General features: G+C 35.1%; 4 protein-coding genes across 13 annotated transcripts; 3 read left to right on the top strand and 1 right to left on the bottom strand.

The window, feature by feature from the left end:
• Nucleotides 1-221: 221 nt before the first annotated feature.
• Nucleotides 222-4,150, bottom strand: LOC110600028. 2 transcript variants are annotated; one of them, XM_021736712.2, is made up of 4 exons: nucleotides 3,474-4,150; nucleotides 2,210-2,447; nucleotides 1,858-1,951; nucleotides 222-762 (listed from the first exon to the last, which is right to left on the bottom strand). In XM_021736712.2, the coding sequence occupies exons 1-4, from the start codon at nucleotides 3,908-3,910 to the stop codon at nucleotides 479-481; spliced, it is 1,053 nt and encodes a 350-aa protein (XP_021592404.1). In that variant the 5' UTR covers nucleotides 3,911-4,150; the 3' UTR covers nucleotides 222-478. The 2 variants fall into 2 exon arrangements, with proteins under 2 accessions (XP_021592404.1, XP_021592405.1); XM_021736713.2 differs by having other exon boundaries at nucleotides 222-759; nucleotides 3,474-4,141.
• A 1,072-nt stretch (nucleotides 4,151-5,222) lies between these two features.
• Nucleotides 5,223-6,925, top strand: LOC110630835 (60S ribosomal protein L15-1). The gene is made up of 4 exons (XM_021778436.2): nucleotides 5,223-5,374; nucleotides 5,615-5,781; nucleotides 6,192-6,389; nucleotides 6,514-6,925. Exons 1-4 carry the CDS (start codon nucleotides 5,371-5,373, stop codon nucleotides 6,757-6,759), a joined length of 615 nt encoding a protein of 204 aa, XP_021634128.1. The 5' UTR covers nucleotides 5,223-5,370; the 3' UTR covers nucleotides 6,760-6,925.
• Nucleotides 6,926-8,038: 1,113 nt separating this feature from the next.
• Nucleotides 8,039-18,297, top strand: LOC110599872 (protein RFT1 homolog). 9 transcript variants are annotated; one of them, XM_021736461.2, is made up of 15 exons: nucleotides 8,039-8,196; nucleotides 8,395-8,469; nucleotides 8,573-8,652; nucleotides 8,792-8,886; nucleotides 9,339-9,499; nucleotides 9,856-10,007; nucleotides 10,591-10,709; nucleotides 11,091-11,254; nucleotides 11,409-11,483; nucleotides 12,305-12,376; nucleotides 12,633-12,770; nucleotides 13,089-13,244; nucleotides 13,536-13,588; nucleotides 13,672-13,850; nucleotides 14,006-14,320. In XM_021736461.2, exons 2-15 carry the CDS (start codon nucleotides 8,424-8,426, stop codon nucleotides 14,064-14,066), a joined length of 1,551 nt encoding a protein of 516 aa, XP_021592153.1. In that variant the 5' UTR covers nucleotides 8,039-8,196; nucleotides 8,395-8,423; the 3' UTR covers nucleotides 14,067-14,320. The 9 variants fall into 9 exon arrangements, 6 of the variants coding, with proteins under 6 accessions (XP_021592153.1, XP_021592154.1, XP_021592155.1 ...); XR_002485614.2 differs by adding an exon at nucleotides 18,279-18,297 and having other exon boundaries at nucleotides 8,079-8,469; nucleotides 14,006-14,117; XR_002485616.2 differs by adding an exon at nucleotides 14,475-14,719 and having other exon boundaries at nucleotides 8,079-8,469; nucleotides 14,006-14,117.
• A 2,297-nt stretch (nucleotides 18,298-20,594) lies between these two features.
• On the top strand, nucleotides 20,595-24,501 carry LOC110600186 (leucine-rich repeat receptor-like protein kinase TDR). Its single transcript, XM_021736973.2, has 2 exons — nucleotides 20,595-23,675; nucleotides 23,900-24,501. The coding sequence occupies exons 1-2, from the start codon at nucleotides 21,017-21,019 to the stop codon at nucleotides 24,319-24,321; spliced, it is 3,081 nt and encodes a 1,026-aa protein (XP_021592665.1). The 5' UTR covers nucleotides 20,595-21,016; the 3' UTR covers nucleotides 24,322-24,501.

Genomic DNA, 24,501 nt, shown 5'->3' with positions numbered 1-24,501 from the left:
GTAAATAGTAATGTAATTTTAAAAATTAATAGTAAAATGGACTGAAGGACTTAAGTCTTTAACAAAAATAAAAGTGAGACTAAATAGTCTAATTTCCAAAATACAAGCAAAAAAACTCAAAAACTAAATAGTAAAATTTCTTCTTCTACACAGCACAACACTGAAACGATTTCATGCAACCTAAATTTGATAACTCCTCCCACACTCCAAATTCCAAATCATAAGCTGAAAGCAACTTTTTTTAATTGACAAAAGACAAGTTAACCTTCAGAAGTCCTGAACATTGCACATAACAAGTTGACATAAACCACGACTATCCAGAGCAGCGTTCTTGACAAGACAAAAGGACTTAAATTAATTACATAGCCAATAAGACAAACATATTGCTATCACAATTCACAACTACAGCTTGAGTTGAAATACTCAAGTGAATAAGCCCAGGGGGAAGGATACCACCTGTTATGTCGGCAAATTACGGTCAAGCCCTATGGGCTCGACTCACAACCACAACCAGCAGGACCACCACAGATAGCAGGAAACCTGTTCTCAGCTTTTCCTCAAATTGATCTGTGGCTCCTGTTGTTTTCTTATCATCATTAGGTGCTTTGAACAATTCATTCATCAGCTTCGTTATTTTCTCAATTGCTTCCATGAATTTTGCTTTTGTGTTTTCAAATATCCACTTCACAGCATCCAAAGCAGGATTGGAGTCATTACCAGTCTCACCTGATCTCTCTGTTGTTGATGAAGTAACAATTTCTTCTACATATATCATGGGAAGGTCATGTCAAATTCAGTATCATGCGTGAGAAATAGTCCAAATAGTGGTAAATATGACACCATATGAAATAAGAATTATTCTTTCTATTTGAATAAGAAAAAAAGGGAGAAAACAATTTCAACCAGGCTGAATAATACCATCAATGGAAATTGTCACTTAATTTGGAAAACATTATCTTTCAAAACAAATTTGTTGTATGCACTCAACATGCAGAACGAGAAAATCCAATTTGATAGGTTTTTTCCCGTTATTCCATGTAGCTGTGAATCACAAACAAAAAATGCTTAATAATAAAGTAGATTGGGGGGATTTCTCAATAATAATAATCGCTTTAAGAGAAATCATATTAAAGCATGGATCAGAAAACAAATAAACCACAGATTGCATGCTGGCTAGATATTGTAAAGCATTAAAGATACCATGATTGACATTAGCACGGATTATAAATCTGTGGGAAAGGTAATGGCTAATAAACAAACAGAAAATAAACTCCTGATTTTGATTTATAATGCCTGCATCATCTGTCTGCAATTTAGAAGATAAAGGCTTAAACAGCCTCTTATATTTGGGAAACATTCTGATGAGGGACTCCAAAAGTGAATCTCCAACAAATTCAAGAATGGCTTCATGGACTAGAGAATTGAGATTCAAAGACTCAAGTATCAGAAAATGATGATCAATTGATGACGGAACTTAGTGAGGGGAACTGTAAAGTCAGATTATGAATCTGCTAGAGACTGGTTGAAAGTATTACAATGGTACTAGGTACTGTGATAGATTTCCTAAAATAATTAGACTTCTTTGGAGTGAAGATTAAACCAGAGAAATGATAATTCAAAGTCCATAAGGAGCATGAGAGTTTTTCTTCTCAAACAATAAAAATCCATTGCCCAAGCTAACAAAAAAGCACACATCTCCAAGATTAGGAGACGACTCAATAAAGTACAACTAATTAATTGAGAGACTTCAACGCTGATGAAATATATTAAAGGAACTTTTTTCTCCTAATATTACAGGTGAAAAACATAAATTCCCTTAGAAGTGTTCATTGCTAATGTCTAGTACTTAATACTAACCTGCATGGTAGGCCTCACGCAGCTCCCGAACTACATCATTGTTCAAAACAGCATCCCAAACAGCTTTATCAGAAGACAGTGAGATGACCATTCTCTGAATAGAAAGGGTTATAGACATTGATAACGAGAAAAACAATAACCACAGCTGGGTCGCTTCTCCAATGAACAAATAAAATAATAGCACTGAAGTACATTTCTTAAAGACTGAATTGCCAAATTTCCATTTTGTTTAGGTACACATCAGAGGATGTGCATGTGTGCTTTAAAAGAGTGCATAGACTAATTCCTGTCTTTGGCAAAGTTGTTCAATCTAACTACACTGTTAGCATGTAACCATATTAACAATAGTCACCTGAATAGATGGCTCAGTCTGCAATAAATGGAAAGCATCATAAACTCTGTCAGGTCCATAAGAGCGTAAGACTCTTGGATTACCCAGATAAGGAGAGGGCTCCACCCAATCTAAATCTGACCCAGCTGGAGAAACACGGAACAACATCCCAGTTGGATTCCGATCGGTTACATCCTTGTCCACATTATAAGCAAATTTATCTGTAATCAACTGTGGGTATGATGCAACATCAAATACCCTGCAAGAAAAAAAAAAAAAAAAACAGAATAATAGGCCTTTACATTGGATAGATGTATGCAACAACAAACCCATATTTTCTACAGTTTATTTAAAAAGAAAAAAGAGCTTCCTCACATTCACATATGAAAGTATCTTACCACATCTATATGGAGTTCTCTTCACATCATATCACGTTTTTCAGAATATTATTATTTTATTTTCCTTTCTTTCCCACCTGCACTCTCACCTGCACTCACATCATTTGACCTACTTTCGTTTCTCAAACCAAAATCCTTGTTGTTTAGCTCATAAATGAAATCCCAGTAACAACTAACCTTCCTTGCTAAGTAATCAGGAATCAAGTAGAGTTGATCGAGTAAATCCATAATTGAGCTAGAAATATTTAGCTATTGCCCCTGTTCAAAACTAGAGACAAATTAAGTAGCAGTCATTGTTCAAAATTGCATCTTTTTCTTTGCCTCTATATTTTCTAGATAAATCATATTCATTTCCAAGTATTTCTTGGGTTAGAAAAAGAAAATTTTAATAACATTAACTCTGAGGTATCAGATAACCTGATAAATGCATTATAAGCATTGATTGTAAGGTTAAACTTGAGATTATCACGCTTTATCTTTAATAGTGGCATTTTACTTGTTAAGGTATGCCAATTACGTGTCTTTTCCATCAGCATTTTCGTGCCAAACACTACAAAATCACCAACCCCAGCTAGCCACCAATACACAACCACTAGTTTAGTCTCAAATCAGCTATTGTCTAGTATTATTATACTAATAATAGTCTAAATATCAACAATAGCGAGAAGAAACTGCAGCAATTTCTAAAGTACTATAAACTATCTAGAACAACCAATCAGTAATATCAACATAACAAATACACAAAAAATGTGGTTAAATAACAAAAATCGATAATAATACCAATTTCATGAAACACGCAGAAAACGAATCCAACTGTAGCAACCATATAATTGAACTGTTAAAAATGGAACAAAAATTTCATATAAAAAATAAAAGAAAAATCTCACTGGGTAAGGGCGGAGACAGCGCTATGAACTTCGTCTGAGGAAGGAACAGGTCCCAGAACAAAATCATCAGCAACTCTAATTGCAGTCTCCTCTTCACTCCCATCCACAGAAACCCACTCATACTCATCACAAGAAGAACCAGAAGACGGAGCAAACGAAGGCCAGTAACAGGAGTCGGCAACCCCAGAATTAGCCGAAACTGGAACATTGCAAGCGGTAGAGAAAGGAGACCCAGAAGCAGAAGCTAAGCTAAAATTATTATTGGAAGAATTGAGCCTGTGGGTTGGCCTAGAATTAGAAGCAGGTGAAGTAACATTAGCATTAGAAGAAGAAATTGTTTCTTGGAGATTGGTGGCACCAGCACGAGTAACTGCCCTACCAACCACCTTCAACATGCTGCCTCCTCCACCGCTCATGCCTTTGCCTCCACCAAACATGATGAGTAGTCGGTGTTTGTTGTTGTGTGTCTCCTATATTAGAGCTACAAGTAAGAAGTGAAGAAGACCTTCTCTGGGTTGATTGATATTTACGAGGCTATTTGATGGCGGATAGGATCGGTCGGAAAGAAGCCCATTTCGAGTAGAAGTCCACCTCATTTTCTCTATTTGTGAAATTTACCCTCCATATTCAATTTCTTTTCACTTCTATCCTTCCTTCTGATCTTCTCAATGGACAAATAATTCCCCTAAAAATAATATAAAAATACGTTAGACAATTGGGAATTCAATGTTAGTATATTGATATTGAATGTAAAAATATATGGTATTGGATTGTAATTTACGAAACGTCTTTTCTTTCTTGTTTTCGCCTAAGAAATTGCTATCCTTTCTTGCCATTTTTTTCCATAAAATTACCAATTTTCAGCTCTTAGGGATCAGCTTGAAGGTAGGAAGATGAGGAAATTATTTAGGGTTCACGGAAGTGAATTGGTAAATCCAATTAATAATAATATTATAAATTATTCTATAATTTAAAATTAATTATTAAAACTCATTTCATCACTAAATTAATTATGATATATTTGAAAATAAATTTAAATTTTATTAAATTTATTTAGTAAAATTGTTGAAATATTTTATTATTATTGATGGAGTGGAGTGCTATCCAAACTCAGTATAGTAATTTCCCGGGACATGATAAGGTCCCACATAATTAAAAACGACATTTGCTGTTACAAGTCACCAACACCGCTTTGGAATCCAAATCTGTTTTTTCTCTTTTTTTTTTTTTATTTATGGAAAAAGTCAAACCCCTAAGCATTTATATAAAAAAAACAATGCTTTTAGTTTTTTTTTATTGATTTCATATTTAAAAAAAAATAAGTCAATTTTTCATTTAAAATAATTATCTAAAATAGATAGAAATTATATATCCTTATTCGAAATTAAAAATAAAAAAAAAGTGTAATATAATGAATGGAACAAATAGCAAAAGAAGGGAAAGGGAGAGGAGGGGGAGATCTCTAATTTAATGACGGTAATATTATTGTTTTATTACATACTAATAGTCAATTATTTGTAATTGGATGGAAGGATTTAATAAAAGTTAAAAGATTAAATTATTTTTTGATTATCATTTTATTATTAATCCTAAAATTTAGGATCAAATTGTAAATTTCTGTAAAGAAAAAGACAACATATTGCATGAAATATGGAACATGGTTGGGTTTGAACCGTGGGCTAACCATGTCGCAAACTTCAACCGAAGATCAAGCAAACCAATCCGGTACAAAATGGGCTAGGCTCATTTCTAGCCCAACTACATTAGGAAAATTCGGAATATGTAAGGGCAAATTGGTCCTTACGCTCTTACCATCCAAAACCCTAATATCGATACTTATATGATCCTTGGTCAGCTTCCCGCCGAGTAAGACCAGAGGAACCTCAACGAACGAACAATGGGTATGCATTTCTCCTTCTATTGTCTTTACCTTTCGTTTTGTCGCATTTCTAAGATATAACCTGCTCCGATTTAGCTGTATAATTCTGTGCTGCTTGACCAGTCTCTTTGTTCTTCAATCTAATGTCATAAAAAGGTTGTGATTTTGGTTGGTAGAGGTGTTTAAAAAAATTAATTCATTAATTTCTTATAACATGGTTTGTGGTTAATGGCGCTAATTATGGTGTTTATGGTGAAATTAGGGGCGTACAAGTACGTATCGGAGCTATGGAGGAAGAAACAATCGGATGTGATGAGGTTCCTGCAAAGGGTGAGGTGCTGGGAGTATCGCCAGCATCCTTCCATTGTTCGTGTCACGCACCCCACCCGCCCTGACAAGGCTCGCCGCTTGGGTTATAAGGCCAAGCAGGTAAAAAAACCAACTCATTTTCTTTTTCAAATGATGTTCTTTAATTTGTCCTTTGTGTTGAATTATATGTTTTAGATGGGAACTCACGGATGTTATCATATTATTGAGATGATTTTTTTGACACAACTGAATCCGTGTGCATTATGTAGGGGTGACTTATCCTTCAATAATTGGCCATCATATTAATCTAATTTGCTGAATAGCCATTTTATTTAATCTATAAAGTGAATGGCTTGTGGTCTGTCAATTGAAAATTGATATACTGGAATTTGTCTCTTTTCTTTAAAAGTTATTTGAGTGTTATTTTGCAATGATAATGAATGTGGCAACTAGTGGTATGCTGCATTTGGTTATATTTGTGTTGTTTATGACTTGACTGATACCCTTGTCCTGACTGATACACCTGCCAGGGTTTTGTGATATATCGTGTTCGTGTGAGGCGTGGTGGAAGGAAGAGACCAGTGCCCAAGGGTATTGTGTATGGAAAGCCAACAAATCAGGGTGTTACTCAGCTGAAGTTCCAACGAAGCAAGCGATCGGTTGCAGAGGAGCGGGCTGGTAGGAAGCTTGGTGGCCTCAAGGTTCTCAACTCTTATTGGCTCAATGAGGTGTGTACTTCTGTTGAACTTTTGTTAAGCATCATTTGTATATATGTTGATTGTTAGTTCTTAAAGCATATGGACTGGTAATGAAGGTTTTCCCATCAATTAATCTTCTATGTACTTCGTACAGGATTCTACATACAAGTATTTTGAGGTAATCTTGGTTGATCCTGCACACAATGCAATCCGCAATGATCCAAGGATCAATTGGATTTGCAATCCCGTCCACAAGCACAGGGAGCTTCGTGGGCTTACTTCTGCAGGGAAGAAATATAGAGGTCTGCGTGGCAAGGGACACTTGCACCATAAAGCAAGACCTTCAAGAAGGGCAACCTGGAAGAGAAACAACACACTTTCTCTTCGACGCTACCGTTGATCTTTGTTACTTGTTTGTTTTTTTATCATCCGTTTTTTATTTTCTGTTGTAGGATGTGCCTATTTTGATACATCTTTTTTTGGCTACTTTTGTTGAACTGGTTTAATCTTGCGGTAACTGCTCTGGGATTTTTATCTTATGATTTTACTTCGAAGCTTTTTGGATCTTTGATTGTTCATAATATGGTTATGGGTATTACAGTATACTGAAATAAGGCAGAGTTGTGTTTTAGCTGAGCCGGGAAGAGATTCATAATTGGCAACCAAGAAGACTTGATAATGGAATTAGCTATGACTATGCTTCTTGGGATGTTCAAGCATTTGAGATAAATCTGATCCTATCCTGTATTCGTAGTATGCTTCGTCCATTGACATTACATTATGTCAATAATGTAATAGCGGTTTAGATTAATTTCAGGGTTGGAAAAAGTGCTGCAAAATTTTATGCGCCTTCTGTTTCTATCAGGTTTCTGGGCAACGATTCGATTGAGATGCAAAGTAGGAGCATCACTTCGGGCTTCATGGAGGGCTGTCAACCAGAATTTGACATTTAATTGCCTAATTTTCGAGAGTAAATTATACTACAATCTTATGGGTCTTTCCTTCTTTGTGGGTAAAAGGTCGATGGAGAGGAAAAACAATAAGTAGCTTACTGCTATCTAGACGACGAATCGAAAACATCTAAACATCATTGAGATATAACATATTTCTACTATTATATTGTTTTTAAAATAACAAATTGCTTATTTATAAAAATAGTTTAAACTTTTTGAAACTTTATATTTTATTTTATAAATTTTAGCAAAACGATATTTGTTTTTGTCATATAATTATATAAAATAAATTAAACAATCTAAAAAACTAATAATATTTTGAAAAATGAGTAGAATATTTTTACTAATATGACTTTTATAAGATAATTACTTCTATGAAAAAGACGTATTTATGAGATAAAATATATAAATTTCATAAGATTAAATTTTAAAATACAATAATAAGCATAAAATAATTGACAAAAAGAAATATGTGAAAAAAGTAAACATGTCCGTCACAAATTAAATTCCAGTAAGAAATGAAAACTTAAAACTGAATTAAAAAATGTGTAGAGTATTTTTACCGATTATTCAGCATATATTCTTATTTTTATAGAACATTTCATATAATTTTTTTAATTATTGCTTACCTAAGATATTTTCTTAATTTCATGAAATTTAGTTACTATAAAAATATACTATAATTATACAAATAATGTCTTTGTAATAATATTATTTTATAAAAAAAAAAGAAAAAAAAGAGCGTTTTTTTAACCTGCAACACAATGCTAAACGAGTTCCTCGCCGGTGGCGGTAAAAACACTCCTCTCGGTTTTCATTTTCGGTCTCAGGTCTACAAGTTTCTCCACCACTTATTTCGACACGATTCTAATTCTCACTCACCGGTAACTTCTTTCGAGTCCAACTCTGTCTTTCTGGGTAGTGTGTTTCTCTCATTTTCCATGTATATTTTGACCAAAAACAAATTTTATGGCTCGGTTTACCCATTACTCCTAATCTACAAGTTTTCATTCCTAAAGATCTGAGAGTTTAGTGATACTATCCAATTTCTTCTTCTTCTTCTTCTTCTTCTTCTTCCATAGATTAAAGGGCATCAGTAGTCCAGCATCAGATGGCCAGCGATGCCAATTTATCTCGCACTTTCAAGTACTTAATGGGTTAGTTTTCCTTCATCTTTTTCTTTGCTTTTCCCCCGCCAAAATTATTGTTGTGCAGTTAGGAGTTGTTTATGAAGTATCGACTGATATTGGTGAGGTATAGCTACACAGTTCTTATCAAGAGGAATTCCATTTATTTTCAATTCATGGATCGTCAGGCACCTCACAGCAGAGGACTATGCGGTATCATTTCTATCAACTATTAGCAGCTTTCTGTTTTTGTTCTTTCTGTTCATACCTTTATTCTAAAATTCATTTCATTCTTTCATATGTTCTGGAATGAAATTATCTTGTTAATTGCTATTTTTGCCCTTTTAATCAGCTTTACGCAGTTCAGTTTCATCTATTTGTCACCTGTGTCTTGTTTCTTAGTCGGGAGGGATTTCGCCGAGCTTGCATGAGGGCTGAAATTAAATGGTACTACCCCTCTGCCTATCTTAAATCAACCTATATATGAGTTCTTGACATCTCAAAATTTGATTGCAGCTCTAATCGTTCATTTGTTTATTGATCGGAGATTTCTACATAAAAATTGCCTTAGACATTGAGTTTTAAATATGTGTCTAATGTATAAGGTTTTATCTTGCGCATGGTGCCCGGAAATGTTTTTTTTTCCCAAACGTGCTTGGTGTTAGTTTGCATTTGCAGTCTTAATCTATTACTACTTCTGCTTATCATGTAAAATATAGGTTAGTGGGAGGAGTGCTTCATTGGTATAATATCTATAATTTGATCTAAGGGGCAGTTCTATACAAATTTTGAATGGTTTCCTTTGTTAGGATGTAGGATCATTGGTTCATGCTAATATATTTTTGCTGTAGGTGATGAATCATCTGAACTGATGATCTCATACTTGTCTTATGCCACAGTGACGGTACATCTACAGAAGAATATGCAACAAAGCTATTAAAAGTAGCTTGGATGACTCTCCCACTTGGGATAGTTATCACATTTGCTGCATGCATTTTTATATTTTGGTGGCAAGGACTAAGCCCTTCTGACCCGTATGCACAAGCAATCTTGATTAATGGTAATATCTTATGGCCACCTATAACTTCTGCGCAATTCTGTGACAGGTTTTCCCTTCTTTTAAATTGCTTTTGCGTATGATGGTTACTTTTTTGGTGGTGAAAAATGCATTATGCCTCTTTTTTTTCCTTATGTGGTTTTCATTATTTTTCTCCCTCATCCTTGGTACTAAACATGCAATCGTAAGTGCATTTAAACATCATATTAGATAAAATATGAAGAAACTCTTTAATTTTCATTACTTTCGTTGTTCTTCATCAGAGCTTATGACAGTTACCTGTTTTGTGGTTAAAATTGGTACCATATGTACAATCATAAGCGCATTTAAACATGATATGACTTCACTTTGTTTTTCAGGCTGTGGTTGTATACTGGAGCTATTGGCTGAACCATTATATATCCTTTCTCAGAATTTAGCCTTGCTTGAACTGCGTTTGATGGTTGAAACAGTTGCTACCCTTTTGCGTTGTCTGACTATGTATTTCCTTATCGTTAGACAACCCAGCATGGTAAACACTTAATTGTTTAATCTCGGTAGTTACTCATTCGTAGACTTCTTCTTAAAATCTTAGATTGAATGCTGTTATCTGTTACTTAGCTAATTGTCCCATTCTCAAAATTTTGTGAAAGTGTGCTTGTAGTGTCAATTACATTCCTGTTGACTGTATTCATAGTTGTGCTTGCAGTAGGGCATGATGCTGCATTCAAATTTTAGACAAGAATATCTCATCCTGTCCATGAATATCCTTTTGATGTTATTGCATTATGTTTCACTTTCTGATTCTCTGTCTCAAAGTGTTGTTTTTTTCCCTCTCTCTTTTGTTGCTCAGTTACTTGTGGGAGTAAGTGCCAATTCTAATCCAAGAGGTTCTTTTTACTTATTTTGAGCATATGGTTTGCATTTTCTTAATTTTTTTGGTAATATAGTTAAATTTTTGGAAAGCATAACTGGTTCTCAACAAGGTGTTTTATGGAAAATGTCACTAATAACAAGATTAGAGGCATTTCTGCAGGTCTGTCATTTATGCAGGCCTGCTCAACAGTTGTGCATGGTGATTGCTGTTAATAGAAGAATTTCCTGAATTGTTTTAGGAGAAAGGGATCATCTTTGCATGGTCACAAACTGCATATGGAGCTTGCTTGTTCGTAGGATATTGGAGTTATTTTCTTCTTTTCCGTGCATTTAGAAGTTCTGATCTTCTGCCTTTCAGGTATAGATTCTTCTACTGTCATACAACTAGTTTCTTTCTTCATAATGTTTTGGTTGTCGTTCCTCATCCCGTCCAAAAGAAAAAGAAAAAGAAGTGAAAGTTAGATTGATTATAGGCTGTATAAGAACATCAATAATACTGATTTGTATTCTGAGACATTACCTTCATGTGCAATGCCTCCTTCAACAGTCTGTTGAACTTCCAATGAACCATTGGGAGGGCTCTACCTGTTAGATTTGGAGATACTATACTTTTTAAGCCATTGACTCTCTTAAATTTGGTTGCATTACTTTATTATCAATTTTATGCTAAAGTTGCTTGTTTCTACTTTTGTTTTCCTGTTCTCATCCAATTATTTTAGTTAATCTTGTTCTTTCTCAGACTAGGAACTAAAATAGATTATGATAAGCAACTCTCAAACATGTGTCTGTTGTTTACTCTTCAATCCTTCCGGAAGCTAATTCTTCAAGAAGGGGAAAAGATGGTCCTTGTGTGGTTGGATACGCCTTATAACCAGGCTGTATATGGGCTTGTTGACAAATTAGGTATGTAGATTACTGGCTTTAGCTAAGTTAAAGTTTCAGTTACCTGATCACCTTAAGTTTTCTCTTGTTGAACTATTTCAATTGAGAAAAATGGCATTGATCTTGCATATTTGAAGTTTAGAGCATGTTATATTTATTAAATTATTTATTCCAGGAAGCTTAGTAGTGAGGTTGGTCTTCCTGCCATTTGAGGAAAGTTCATATGCTACATTTGCTAGGTCTGCATCAGGTTCACTTCTCTCCTTATTTGGTGCTTCTTTTTTTTAATAAACTTGGTATGTAATTTTGATTGTGTAGTGCTTTGATTCTGTTCTACATTTTCTTTGTAGTTATGTTTTTTTAGGTCCGTCTATTTGAATTTAGTTTATTCCATTAGTTAAACACTGTTTTATTGCCCATGAGAAACTGTATAAACTAGCTTTTGCGGAGTCAGCCCATAGGAAAGGTAGGTTGATTTGAGGAGCATCATTGTTGTTCGCAGATTTATTGTGGTCAATAAGAAAACTGGATGACGTTTTGTTCTGTCCTCTATGCTTGGCTGGCCCAAATATTCTTTCCCTATCAAATCAGACAGTTTGTCTCTTTGCAGATGGTTTTGCAAACCTGGTTTCTAGGCGTGAATTATTAAGAATAGGTCTGGGGCCTAAATTCTTTCCAATATACTTTGGTGGTTCATAAAATTTTTTGTCTTTGTACTTGCTTCTATTTTATGTCATTGTACTTAACAATATTCTATCTGCTTGCATTTAGGGGTGTTGGAATAAGTCTTTATGCTGTGGTAGCTTGTATTGTGTTCATTATTGTACTTGCTTCTCATTTACTCACAGCTAAACTTATCAAACTATGTTGTTTAGCTGAGCATCTGTGCTAAATTATTTCACAATTCTGGATTCTCAAGTTCTCCATGTTGCTTCCTTATTTCTCTTTTTCTAATGGAAGGGTTAAAAGTTTTTGAAACCTTAAATTATTTCCATTTCAATGTAAGATCACAAATTTTTCCTTCCATAAGTCCCTTAATAAGCACCTGATTATTTCTTCCTCTGTTGACAGGAGAATATCCACTCAAAAGCAGGAAACTTGGAAGCTGCCTCACAGAAGCCCTTAAGCTTGTTTTGTTAATTGGTATTTCCAGTTGCTCCATTGCCATTGTTATAATTATTCCTTTTATCCGTTTAATCACTTAACTGTTCAATTTTTCATCTGATTATCATTGTATTCCTTAATGCAAATTTCTGGAGCATATAATTTTATGCTGATATGTATGTAAAAGATGCTCAAACGTAGCATATTCTCTCTATCTATACCAATTCTCTTTGAACTTTATGACTATAACTGACCAATTCCATCTTTTCAAGATTCTTCTTCTTTTGTGTTTCAGGTCTTGTGTTCATGGCATTTGGTCCAAGTTACTCTTACTCTCTAATCAGATTATTGTATGGCCATAAATGGAGTGATGGCGAGGCATCAACGGCTCTCCGGTATTATTGCCTTTATATTATTCTTTTGGCTATGAATGGTGAGTACTAGCTGTCATCACCACTCCCAAATATTATATATTTTTTTGTAGCAACATCCATTATGTATCACGCAGCACCTCCGTAACATTGTTCTTCAACTCCTTATTTGATTCTTGTTGGTTTCTGGCCATGTATTGGATGACAGTGGTGCTCTGTCTCATAACAGTTCAACAAAACTGTAAATTTTGCTTACAAGTCTGTGAACATGCAAACACAACATCATACAACTCAATTATTTTAGATAATGCATATGTTACATACAGCTATCGTGACATAATATTTTGGTGACCTTGATCCTTATTTTGTTTTTGCATCAGGAACTTCTGAAGCATTTCTACATGCTGTTGCAACAGAGAACCAGCTCAAACGTTCGAATGATTCATTGCTTGTATTCTCACTTATATATGTTGTACTAAATGTCCTACTGATTCGGTCAGCTGGTGCAGTTGGTTTGATTCTGGCAAATTCGTTGAGTATCCTTTGTGTTGTTTTTCAGCTAAGAGACCAATTGTACTGGATGCATGGTACACAGTTGCAATTATACCTATTGTAAACTACAGCATCAGGCTTGTGACTTACTTCTGGTGAGTTCAAGTGGAAGTGGTTGAAATGTGTAATTGATAGTGTCTTTCATGACAAAATTCCATGCAAGTTTTTTGGTTCAAAATGATGCTTTAGTTTTTCTGTTCCAAAATGCAACTTCTTGTCATTCTCATTGAGATTAGTGCTTTAAGTTGGTCTCTAGTTCCTTAACATTTGTGAAGGTATGAGTTTGAGGATTGCATACTCTGCAATATTCATCAAGCATTATTTCAAGGTATGAATTGGAACGTGCAACTTTTGCCCATTTTGATCATTCTTGATGACCTTACACTCGAAAATTTTCCTCTACCTCCACAGGATTCTTCTGCATTTACATTTCGCAGCTGCTTGCCTTCAGGTTGGACAGTTCTGTTGGTTTCAGGTGTAACTACTCTCATTTCTGAGAAAATATTTCTGAACCGCGAAAATTTCTGGCCAACATTTTTAGTTCACTTATCCATTGGGTTCACTTGCTTTTGCACATCCTCTGTCATCATGTGAGTATCTTCTGGTGTTACCTTTGCTGTGACTTCTGGAAAGTGAATTTTAGATGTTCATAGTGATTGCTTATTTTACATTATCTTTTCATTTGTTTTTTATTATTTTTTATACGTTAAGTTTACCAGTAATTTTACTTGCTGATTTTCAATAGTTATCATCGGGAAAGGCCTTTCATCAACAAAATTATCCAATTTCGCAATCACGGGGACTGAAGAACGGCCAACTGCCCCAAGAGATTTCAGAGATGGGACTTACTTTTTTTGGTATTGCTCTAGTCATTGGCTACACACTCGTGATTTTGATTCTTTTCTTTTTCTTATATTCGAGTGATCCTTTTTATTTGGATATATAATTAACAAATGGGGCCTTGTGATGCAGCCCAAATACTAGGGAATCACGAGCCATTTATTTATTCAAAGGGTTCAGGATAATTGATATTATTTAATAGAAATTCTATTCAGTGGAACTACTTAGCATTAATAGCATAAAAATGAAACATATAACAAGTTATAATGTTGCCAGCGGATGCCCTTCAGCTATCTAACAATTTATTGGAAAGCTGAAGGGAAATCTGAAAGTATTCTGAGAAAAAAAAATACCTGTTTCATTTACATTTGCAGCATATGAAAAGTGCAGTTGCAGTAGATTCTATGTTGAGTCTCTTTCCACTCACCACCATAGCTCCAAACGCCCTAATTCGTGACCAAGCACAGTGATAATATTAATCCTTGTCTTCTTTCAGTAATACTAGCTATCTCTTGCTTTTTGCATGATAAAACTCTAGCTATCAGGCATTGATTACTAGACACTTGGTTACTGTCAAATATTCTATTGAAAAGGTTAACATGCCTAATTTCTATGATAATAGCATTTATTTTGTCCTGCTTGAAAAATCATAAAGTTGAGCAAATAAAATTTTTTAGTAGGAAAAGTTGGTGAACGTTTAAACAGGCATAATAGTCATTATGATGGGTTTTTAGTCAATGGCCCCATTGTTAAATGGAAAAGTAAACTTTTCATTATAAATGTTTCCTATTTATCAAGAGTAACGATTTAAAGAGAGTGGTTTGAGGGATTGATGTTAGGTCTATAAGGAGTTCTTGATCTGTGTGATGCGTAGCAAGGGAAGAGGTATGTGAGGATTTCAATTTGGCCTAGTGATGAGAATCACAGAAGCAGAGGGCCACAAGGAATGTGATGATTCACAGGACTCCCACGGGTGTATGGGCTGTCCTCCAATGTCACTCCAATAGCAGCAACTGATAATTATAAGGTTTGAAAGGTTGAGGAAGAAAAAGGTAGATAAAGAGGGAAAATTTGAACTTATGATTAAGATGTAGACTAGGGTTTTGGAGTTTAGACAAGTATTCAACAAACGCATGGAAAGATAAAGTGGCTTCAATCTTCTAAAACAAAATGATGGTGGTTTGAGTTTTGCGTAAGAGGTTGGATTCCTAGTGGAAAGTGGATTGCGTTTGTAGGAGGTTGGATTCTTAGTGGTAGAATGAATCATAGTGGATTACATGACAATGCCCTTTGCTTCAAATTGCAGGCTTCACTTGGACGCATTTAGGGGGTGATTATAAGAAAATGTAAAGATGAAAAGAAAATATCTTTTAATTTTGTCTTCAACCTTATGAAATAATAGTATGTCAAATCAAAAAAAGAAAATAAAAAAATATACCCATCATATTTTTTAGAGCGCCTACAAATTTATCATTACTAATACTGAGCAAATCTATATTCATTTACTTTGGTTTTAGTTTATAATTTAGGCAAATTTTACATTGATTGAAGATGATCCTTAAGGGTAAGAATGCAACAAGAATTTGTGAAAATGCCAGTGCAGATGGATGGAGAAAGAAAAGAAAAAAAATCGAATGCATTCCTCTGCATTTTTCTTATGAAATCCCATAGAAGCATTTCATATGACCGATTATGATTCGATGGTTGGCATTCCGCTCTCTTTCAAGGTGTGACCGTTTAAGAGTAGGCGTCAAAGATTTTAGTTCGTAGTTTTATTCTCTTAATGTTAAAAAAAAAAAAAAAAAAAAAATCCCAATTGTGTATTGGATAAATGCAGAGATTAAATTTTTTAAAAAATATTTAATAGTTCATATTTTTTAAAATTATAATAAATAAAAAAAAAACTTGAAGATTTGTGTTTATAAATTTAAGTTTTTTTTTAGTTTGTGTTTTTTTCTTCAATTAAAATTTGAATTCGAAATTGGAGAACTTTAAAGACCCTTTTTTTTTAATAAAAGACCCCACTTAATATTTTAATGTTTTAGTTTTTAATGGTTGGTTATGGGATATACCAACATATACCCTCTTGACAAACATCTGTTTAAATATATATACATAATCTCCATTTTTTTCCGGTGGAATTAGAAATTAAAGTAAAAGAATAAAAATATTTGGAAATTTGGTGGTCGGATCTAAAGCTGCTTGAGGAATCAATGGGGTCTCTGAAAGGAAATAAACATTCCAAGTAGGGCTTGGGAATTTCAAAGAATGAGTGAGGTCGGTAACAATAAAAGCAATGTAAATACTTTTGCAATTGTCTATTCTTCTGCTTCTGCTTCTGCTTCTGCAACTGCAATGCTTTATCTTAGCTTTTGGACATTTTTCACTATAGATGTGTGTTTCCTGAGACATAATTGTTGAAAGACATATTTCCAGAAGCATGTTGATGTTCTCATTCACGAATCCCACAGAAAAAAAAAAAGAATTAAAACTCATGTTTTTAAACCCTAATTTTGACCATACCATTGCCACACAACTCCCTCTATCTTAAAATCATCTCACCCACCAATCAGTTTTTAAAAAAGAATAAAAATAGGCTGCTTTTCTTTTTCCTTTTTTTTTTTTTAATCCATTTTAAATCGTCAGATATTTCAGTTAGCTCTCTCTTTTGCTTCAGAAATGGTAATTAGGGCAACTTCCCAAAAACCCACCTCTCAAAAACACTCTTTTTTTTTCTGCCCAAAATGTCCCTTTCACTTTAGAAGAATCTATATGATTTGGTTGTCTGTTCTCATCTCCTCACATACTCGCAAAATTAGCAGCAATATAAATATGAACATAAATTCATATCTTGATGTTAAAGACATTCTTTTAACCAACTCCAATTCATAGAATATGACATGTAATGATAACATGGGACACTATCTTGTTGAAATTCATCATCTTAGATCTTAATTATCATCATCTTTGTTAATATTTCTCTTAACCCATTAAAACATTCATGACCAATCACTTGCATCTCTCTTGATTTTATTTTCTTCCCACCAAAAAGCTCCATCATTTTTTTAATTTCCCAAGTTTTCATCATAAACAACAGAAAATCGTTCTTCATTAGCCTATTTTACTTTTCTTCTTGTTCTGGCTTAACGTTTGTTTATAGTCCACACGTTTCCTAACATAGTAATAGAAGAGGGAAGAAAAATAACATTATTTAAAAAAGAATCTAGCATTTTCGTTTCTGAATTATCTCATTTTTTGATACCAAATTCAAAAAATCACATGAAACAACTATTTTGGATCATTTTATTTCTATCCCAAAAGGGTTGGTAAATTATTGGGTATGATTCTATTGGAAAAAACAAGAAAGCTATATGCATTTTAGGTAGGACAATTTTGGAGCAAAAAATTGACTCTAAAATTAATAGATTGAAGAATATTTGGAGAATCAATTCCCATTCCTAGAATTTAATTGGGAAGAATTTACGTTAATTAAAATGTTTGTTTAATCATTTCCCATCATCTAGCTAAATATTAGGGGGAGAACTAAAATTGATTTTTAGGAGAAACATAGAAGTTAAGTCTTGACTTAGAAGAGGTCTCTCACATGGGTATTACACCTACCTTCAAACTCTAATGATTTTGTTCTCCACTTACATATTAGAGATTATGCATGTTATAATGTTAGTGGAAGCAACTATATATATATATTATATTGATGGGTTTTGATTGTGTGAAGTCAAATGTAATTTTCAAAAAAAAAAAAAATGGGGTGATGGGTGAGATAGATGCAGGACCCCAATCTTTAACTTTTTTTAACCCAATGCTTGTGCTCAAGTATGTTTCAATTCTTTCATGATTAGGTTGTGGAGCCAGAGGTTCAGCTTTTTCAACTTTGTATTACATCAGATTGGATGATCTCTTCTAGCTTTGCTTTTCTGTCATCACTTATTGTAATGCTTAAAATACTGTCTTGTGCTTTTAATGTTGTGATCCAAAAGGCTTATTTTGGTTTAATTGAGATTAAAACAGTACATTCTTGAGGATTGATCATCTCTGTGTTTTGCCAATCTTATACGTTTGTTGTAACCTTGTTGCTTCAAATTTATATTTATAACCCACTTGGGATTTTCCATCACTATAATTTCATATATATCTCTTCTTGGATTTTATAATACAAGGCTGAAATTGAGAGCTCTTCATCAGCCACCGCCATCATCATCAAAGATGTTCGGGGCCAAGCTTTGTCACGCGATATCACCCGAAGCATGAGTGCATCACCAGACACGTGCCAAAGCAAAAACCACTCACAAAGAACACACACTATAATACACTGCCACTACGTCTCTTCAATGGCTGTTACGACTGAAGGGTATGAAGGGGACAGGGCGATTCTGGGACCCATTCTTTCTGCTGCTGCTCTTCTCTTATCTCTACTATTAAGCGCTTAAATATAAAAACAGTTGCAATAATATTATTTATATAAAAAGAAAATTTTCCCTTTTCTTTTTTTTTATTTTTTTAAAGAAAATTGTCCATTGCAAATGAATTCAATTAATCTCCCATGTTAGTCTTTAATTGGGTTAATTCGGTACTTTAACAACGATAGCTCATCGACTCCTTTTCTTTTTCTTTTATTTTTTTTTCCAGAAATTGTCCATTGCAAATAAATTAAATTAATTTAGATTTCTCCTCCATTATCTTGCATCTGCTGCATTTTCTCCTGCATCTCCTCTTATTTAATTATTCATCTGCTGCATTTTGTTTACAAAAGCAATAACCTTTGAGGTGATGGTTGCGCAAGATATAATGGTATGCAAGAAAGCCAAGTAAACAACCAATCACGACTCTAAAAGAATGCATTAGAATCCTACTTTGAGGTCGCATGTCATCTTGTCTATTCCGCAGAAATGCCAGAAGAAGGCAATGGTTACGGCATGGGGTTTTGACTATGTTCAAGAGAAATACCCAAGCCAACAAGTATATTAAACATGAGACCCTGCATAGCATCCAGACAAAAGCAATTTGCACACTGTCACCACCATTCCTTCACAGGGAAACATTTGACACTGAATTGCCCATCGGGTTGCCCTACTAAATCGCCAAACAATAGAACTCTTGGTTGAAGTTTGCAAACAGAATTCAAAACACAAAAATAAGGAGTATTGGGAAGAGAAAAATGGGAGATTTTAGGGATTAGGAATTGTGTTATTTGATCAAATTTAAAATTTCATTTTAGGACGGATATAAATGAAGTCATTTTAGTCTTTTACTTTTAACTAATAACAAAAATGGGTATAATATAATCGAAATACTTTTAGATGAAATTTGAATGTAATTTTAAAATATAGAGACATTTTAATTAGTTAATATATAATATAAAAATACAAAAATAATTATTTTTTTTCAATTATATGATACTTATTCTTTATTTAAAATTAATAATTTATAAAAAATCATAATTATTCCGTTTTTCAATCACATGATACTTACTCTTTGTTTGAAATTAATAATTTATAAAAATTCAATTTTATTGATTTTTTTAATTTTCACGAAATGAAAATATTTGATGAAGAATGTTCTTTCATAGAAGGATGAAGAATTTGTTTTTAAAAAGATAACTATATAAAAAATTATATTTTTTTGTGAATGATTTATTTCAAGCTAAAGCTTTTCTTTTGTGAAAAAAATCAAGTGATTGTGTCTGTAATTTAAATGTACGCTGTCGCCTTCAACTTTAGAAATCAGAACCCCTTTTTTTTTTTTTCTCAAATGGAAATAAGAAGCATATAGTATTTTGGCTAGTAATAATGTGGTGTCTGGCACGCGCTGGAGTAGAAGCACGCGGAAGGCGAAATCGTAGTTTCAAATCCCAGAAATACCCCTCGAAGAAGGCGACTACACGAGACGTACGCTTCTCCTCTATCTCTCTCTCGGTTTCATCTACGACGATAAAAGATTAATTATGAATAAAAGAGTATTTCGTTGATATTTTAACAAAAAGCAATCATATTTTAAAACATAAATATATCACATATCACCCTGGGAAAGAGATGTTAGTATGCCAAATCTAATTTTTTTTTTTTTTTAAAAGAAAGAAATAAATAAGTAAAAGAAAAGCTGTGAGAGGATAAGTGTGGTGGGAATGTTTGTCATTAATTATAGAAAGTAAATAGTCATCATGTTATTAGTTAAGCTTTTTACACAAGTCAAAATGAGTGGTCTTTCCATTCTCTATTATCTGCCTTAATATTATTGTTTTCGTTAGTAATTATTAAAGGGGCATTTTCGGTAATTTAAATAATCTCATCACGCCTGCCAATTTACTAAGGATTTGAATATATTGAAACTCAACTAGTCCCACTCTATTATAATTTGGTTTTGATTACGGTCTGAATAGAGTTGGGAATAAATAGAAATAAGTTTCTTGGATCCTGGGAGGGACCATTGCTTCTGTTATTACATATTTAACCAATTTATTACACAAAATAAAGGAAACAAGGAATGATGAAAAGTGGAAAGAAAAAGAAAGGAAAAAGAAATCCAAGAAAACAAAAAGTATAGGGCAGAGCCAGACAAAGGAAAAATACTGTTAACTGAGAGAGAGAGAGAGAGAGAGAGAGAGAGAAATTGCAAATAAAGGACATGAAAGCCAAGCTGCAGGCTATAGAGGAAGAGGGACTGGGAGAGAGGAGTCCACTGATATTAGTAGTAGCTGCGGAGGAAGGGAGAAGACAGAGTTGTAGTTTCTCTCTCATTCTTTCATTCTTAGTACCCAAATCATCATAATCATGAAACACCCTCTGCGCCCAGCACTCTCAAAAAGTATCATCTCTCTCCATCAAAACCTTCCTTCCCTTAAATTTGCCTCTCTTTACTTCACATCTCTCTCAAACACAATCCCCACTTCCCCATAACCATGAAACCTCCTTTCTTTTTGTCTCTAACATTCTCTTCCTCCTACTTACTTCAAACATTTCTGCTACTCTTCTATGCCACCGCTCAGCCGCTTCAACTCCGTGCTTTACTCTCCCTCAGATTATCCCTCCGAGACCCTCTTGATACCTTCCATGGCTGGGATCCCACCAGAACGTCTTCCAAGCCTAAAGGCCCAGTTTGGTGTTCCTGGTCTGGCATCAAATGCGACCCTAGGACTGCTCAAATCACAACGCTTGATCTTTCTTCCCGAAGTCTTTCTGGTGTGATTCCGGATGAAATCCGGCACTTAAACAGCTTAATCCACTTGAATTTGAGCTTAAATGCTTTTACGGGGCCTCTCCCACCAGTCATTTTTGAACTGACTCAGCTCAGGACTATTGATATTAGCCACAACAACTTCAATTCCACATTTCCACCTGGAATTTCCAAGCTCAAGTTCCTAAGAGTCTTCCATGCATACAGCAACAATTTCACCGGTCCATTGCCAAAAGAGTTCAGCTCACTTCGCTTCTTGGAGCGGCTCAACCTCACCGGAAGCTTCTTTCAAGGAGAGATTCCCCCCGAATATGGTAATTTTCAGAGACTCAAGTTTCTGGGCTTAGCTGGAAATTTGTTAGAAGGACCGTTGCCCCCTCAATTAGGATCCTTGAGCCAGCTTGAGCGGATGGAGATTGGATACAATAATATGCTGACAGGCAGAGTACCAGAGGAGTTTGCATTGTTATCTAATCTCCTATACCTGGATATCTCAGCATGTTCTCTCTCGGGTAATCTCACCCAGGAACTTGGAAATCTAACGAAACTGGAAATGCTGTTACTTTTTCAGAATCAGTTTACTGGTGAAATCCCGGTGTGTTTTTCAAATTTAAAAGCTCTAAAGGTTCTTGATTTGTCTGATAATCAACTTAAGGGCAAGATTCCAGTGGAATTGTCTTCTTTGAAAGAGCTAACCAGAGTGAGCTTGATGAGAAATCAATTCAGTGGCGAAATACCGGAAGGAATAGGTGAGCTGCCAAATCTTGAAGCTCTGTATCTCTGGAACAACTCGCTAACTGGAATTCTCCCGCAAAAACTCGGCTCAAACGGCAAGTTACAGTGGCTGGACGTGTCTTCCAACTCTCTAACTGGTCCAATCCCACCAAATATTTGTCAAGGAAAAAAACTATTAAAGCTCATACTTTTCTCAAACAAGTTTGTTGGAATTCTCCCAGAATCGCTAGCAAACTGTACCTCTTTGTCCAGGGTCCGAATTCAAGACAACCAACTAAACGGTTCAATCCCATATGGCTTCGGGCTCTTGCGGAATCTAACATACGTCGACCTGAGCAAGAACAACTTCACAGGTGACATCCCTCACGATCTTCACAATGCACCGCAGCTACAGTACTTAAATATCTCCGAGAACTCTTTCCACAGCAATTTGCCAAGTAACATATGGAGCACACCGAGTTTACAAATATTTTCGGCCAGTTCAAGCAAACTCACCGGAAAAATCCCTGATTTTATCGGGTGTAGTAGCTTGTACAAGATTGAATTGCAAGATAATTCGTTCAGCGGTGGCATTCCTTGGGATATTGGACATTGCGAGAAGCTTATTAACTTGAATTTGGGCGGCAATTCTCTCACCGGCATAATCCCATGGGAAATTTCAACGCTTCCAGCAATCACCGATGTCGATCTTTCTCATAACTTTTTAACGGGCTCAATTCCTTCTAATTTCGAGAACTGCACTACTTTAGAGAACTTCAATGTGTCCTATAATCGCTTAACAGGACCAATTCCGGGCTCTGGTTTATTTCCAAACTTGCATCCGACATCCTTTTCCGGTAACGACGGGCTCTGCGGCCGCGTTTTGGCCAAGCCTTGTGCGACAGACACGCTTTCAGTAGGCGACGTCGAGGTCCACCGGCGAGAACAGCCAAAGAAGACAGCAGGAGCGATCGTATGGATAATGGCGATCGCGTTTGGCATTGGACTATTCGTGCTGGTTGCTGGGACCAGGTGCTTCCACGCGAATTATAACAGAAAGTTCAGCGACGATCGCGAGATCGGACCGTGGAAATTAACAGCCTTCCAACGCTTGAATTTTACGGCTGACGATGTCCTAGAGTGCCTATCCATGACCGATAAGATCATAGGAATGGGTTCAACAGGCACAGTGTACAAAGCCGAGATGCCAGGTGGCGAGATCATAGCGGTGAAAAAGCTGTGGGGCAAGAACAAAGAAAATATCAGGCGGAGGAGAGGGGTTCTAGCTGAGGTGGATGTGCTTGGAAATGTAAGGCATAGAAATATAGTGAGATTGTTAGGGTGCTGCAGCAACAGGGAGTGCACAATGCTGCTTTACGAGTACATGCCAAATGGAAATTTAGAAGATTTATTGCATGGAAAAAATAAGGGAGAAAATCTAGTGGCTGACTGGTTTACAAGGTACAAGATCGCTCTAGGAGTAGCTCAGGGCATATGTTACCTTCACCACGACTGTGATCCGGTGATCGTGCATCGCGATCTGAAGCCTAGTAATATCTTATTGGACGGTGAGATGGAAGCAAGAGTGGCAGATTTTGGGGTGGCCAAATTGATACAAAGCGACGAATCCATGTCGGTAATTGCCGGATCTTATGGTTACATCGCTCCAGGTGAGTTGTGTTTTTTGTTTTGTTTTGTTTTCTATCCAATTATTATCGCCACACAGGTTTACATCTTTCATTTGATAGTACATAAATTTTGTTTCTTCCTCGTCAGTTGTATTTGTTTCTTCCTTTAATGGATTACAGTTTTTGCTTGATGATAATGCATTCCAATTTTCATATGAGTTAAAATGTTGGATCATTAATTAATGGTTGCATGTATTGTTACGCAGAGTATGCTTATACGTTACAAGTAGATGAGAAGAGTGATATCTATAGCTTCGGAGTGATGTTAATGGAGATTATCAGCGGGAAAAGATCAGTTGATGCTGAGTTTGGTGATGGTAATAGCATTGTGGATTGGATAAGGTCTAAGATCAAGAGTAAGGATAGTATCAATGACATTTTGGATAAGAATGCTGGGGCATGTATAGCATCTGTAAGGGAGGAAATGATGCAAATGCTTAGAATTGCACTGCTATGCACTAGCCGGAATCCGGCGGACCGACCCTCGATGAGGGATGTTGTGTTGATGCTCCAAGAAGCCAAGCCCAAGAGAAAATTGCCTGGATGTGTAGTTAGCGGTGGTGATAACTTGGTTACTGCTGGTGGTGCTATTGCACAAAAGCCTGCTGTGGAATGTTTATATGATTAGTTTTTACTTACTGGCTTCATCTTTTTTTTTTTTTTTAATAATCTTTCTTTTACGTTATTTTTCAAATGGTGAGGGGATTGGTATAGGAGAAGTGATTTTTCTTTATTTATAATGAAAATTTCAAGTGTTATTGTCATAATTTATTTTTCAAATGGTGAGGGGATTGGGATATTAGCTTTT

Source organism: Manihot esculenta, chromosome 14 (genome assembly GCF_001659605.2).
Source record: "Manihot esculenta cultivar AM560-2 chromosome 14, M.esculenta_v8, whole genome shotgun sequence".
Classification (NCBI taxonomy): Eukaryota; Viridiplantae; Streptophyta; class Magnoliopsida; order Malpighiales; family Euphorbiaceae; genus Manihot; species Manihot esculenta.
Note: the sequence above shows the minus strand (reverse complement) of the source record. Positions and strands in the feature narration are given on the sequence as shown.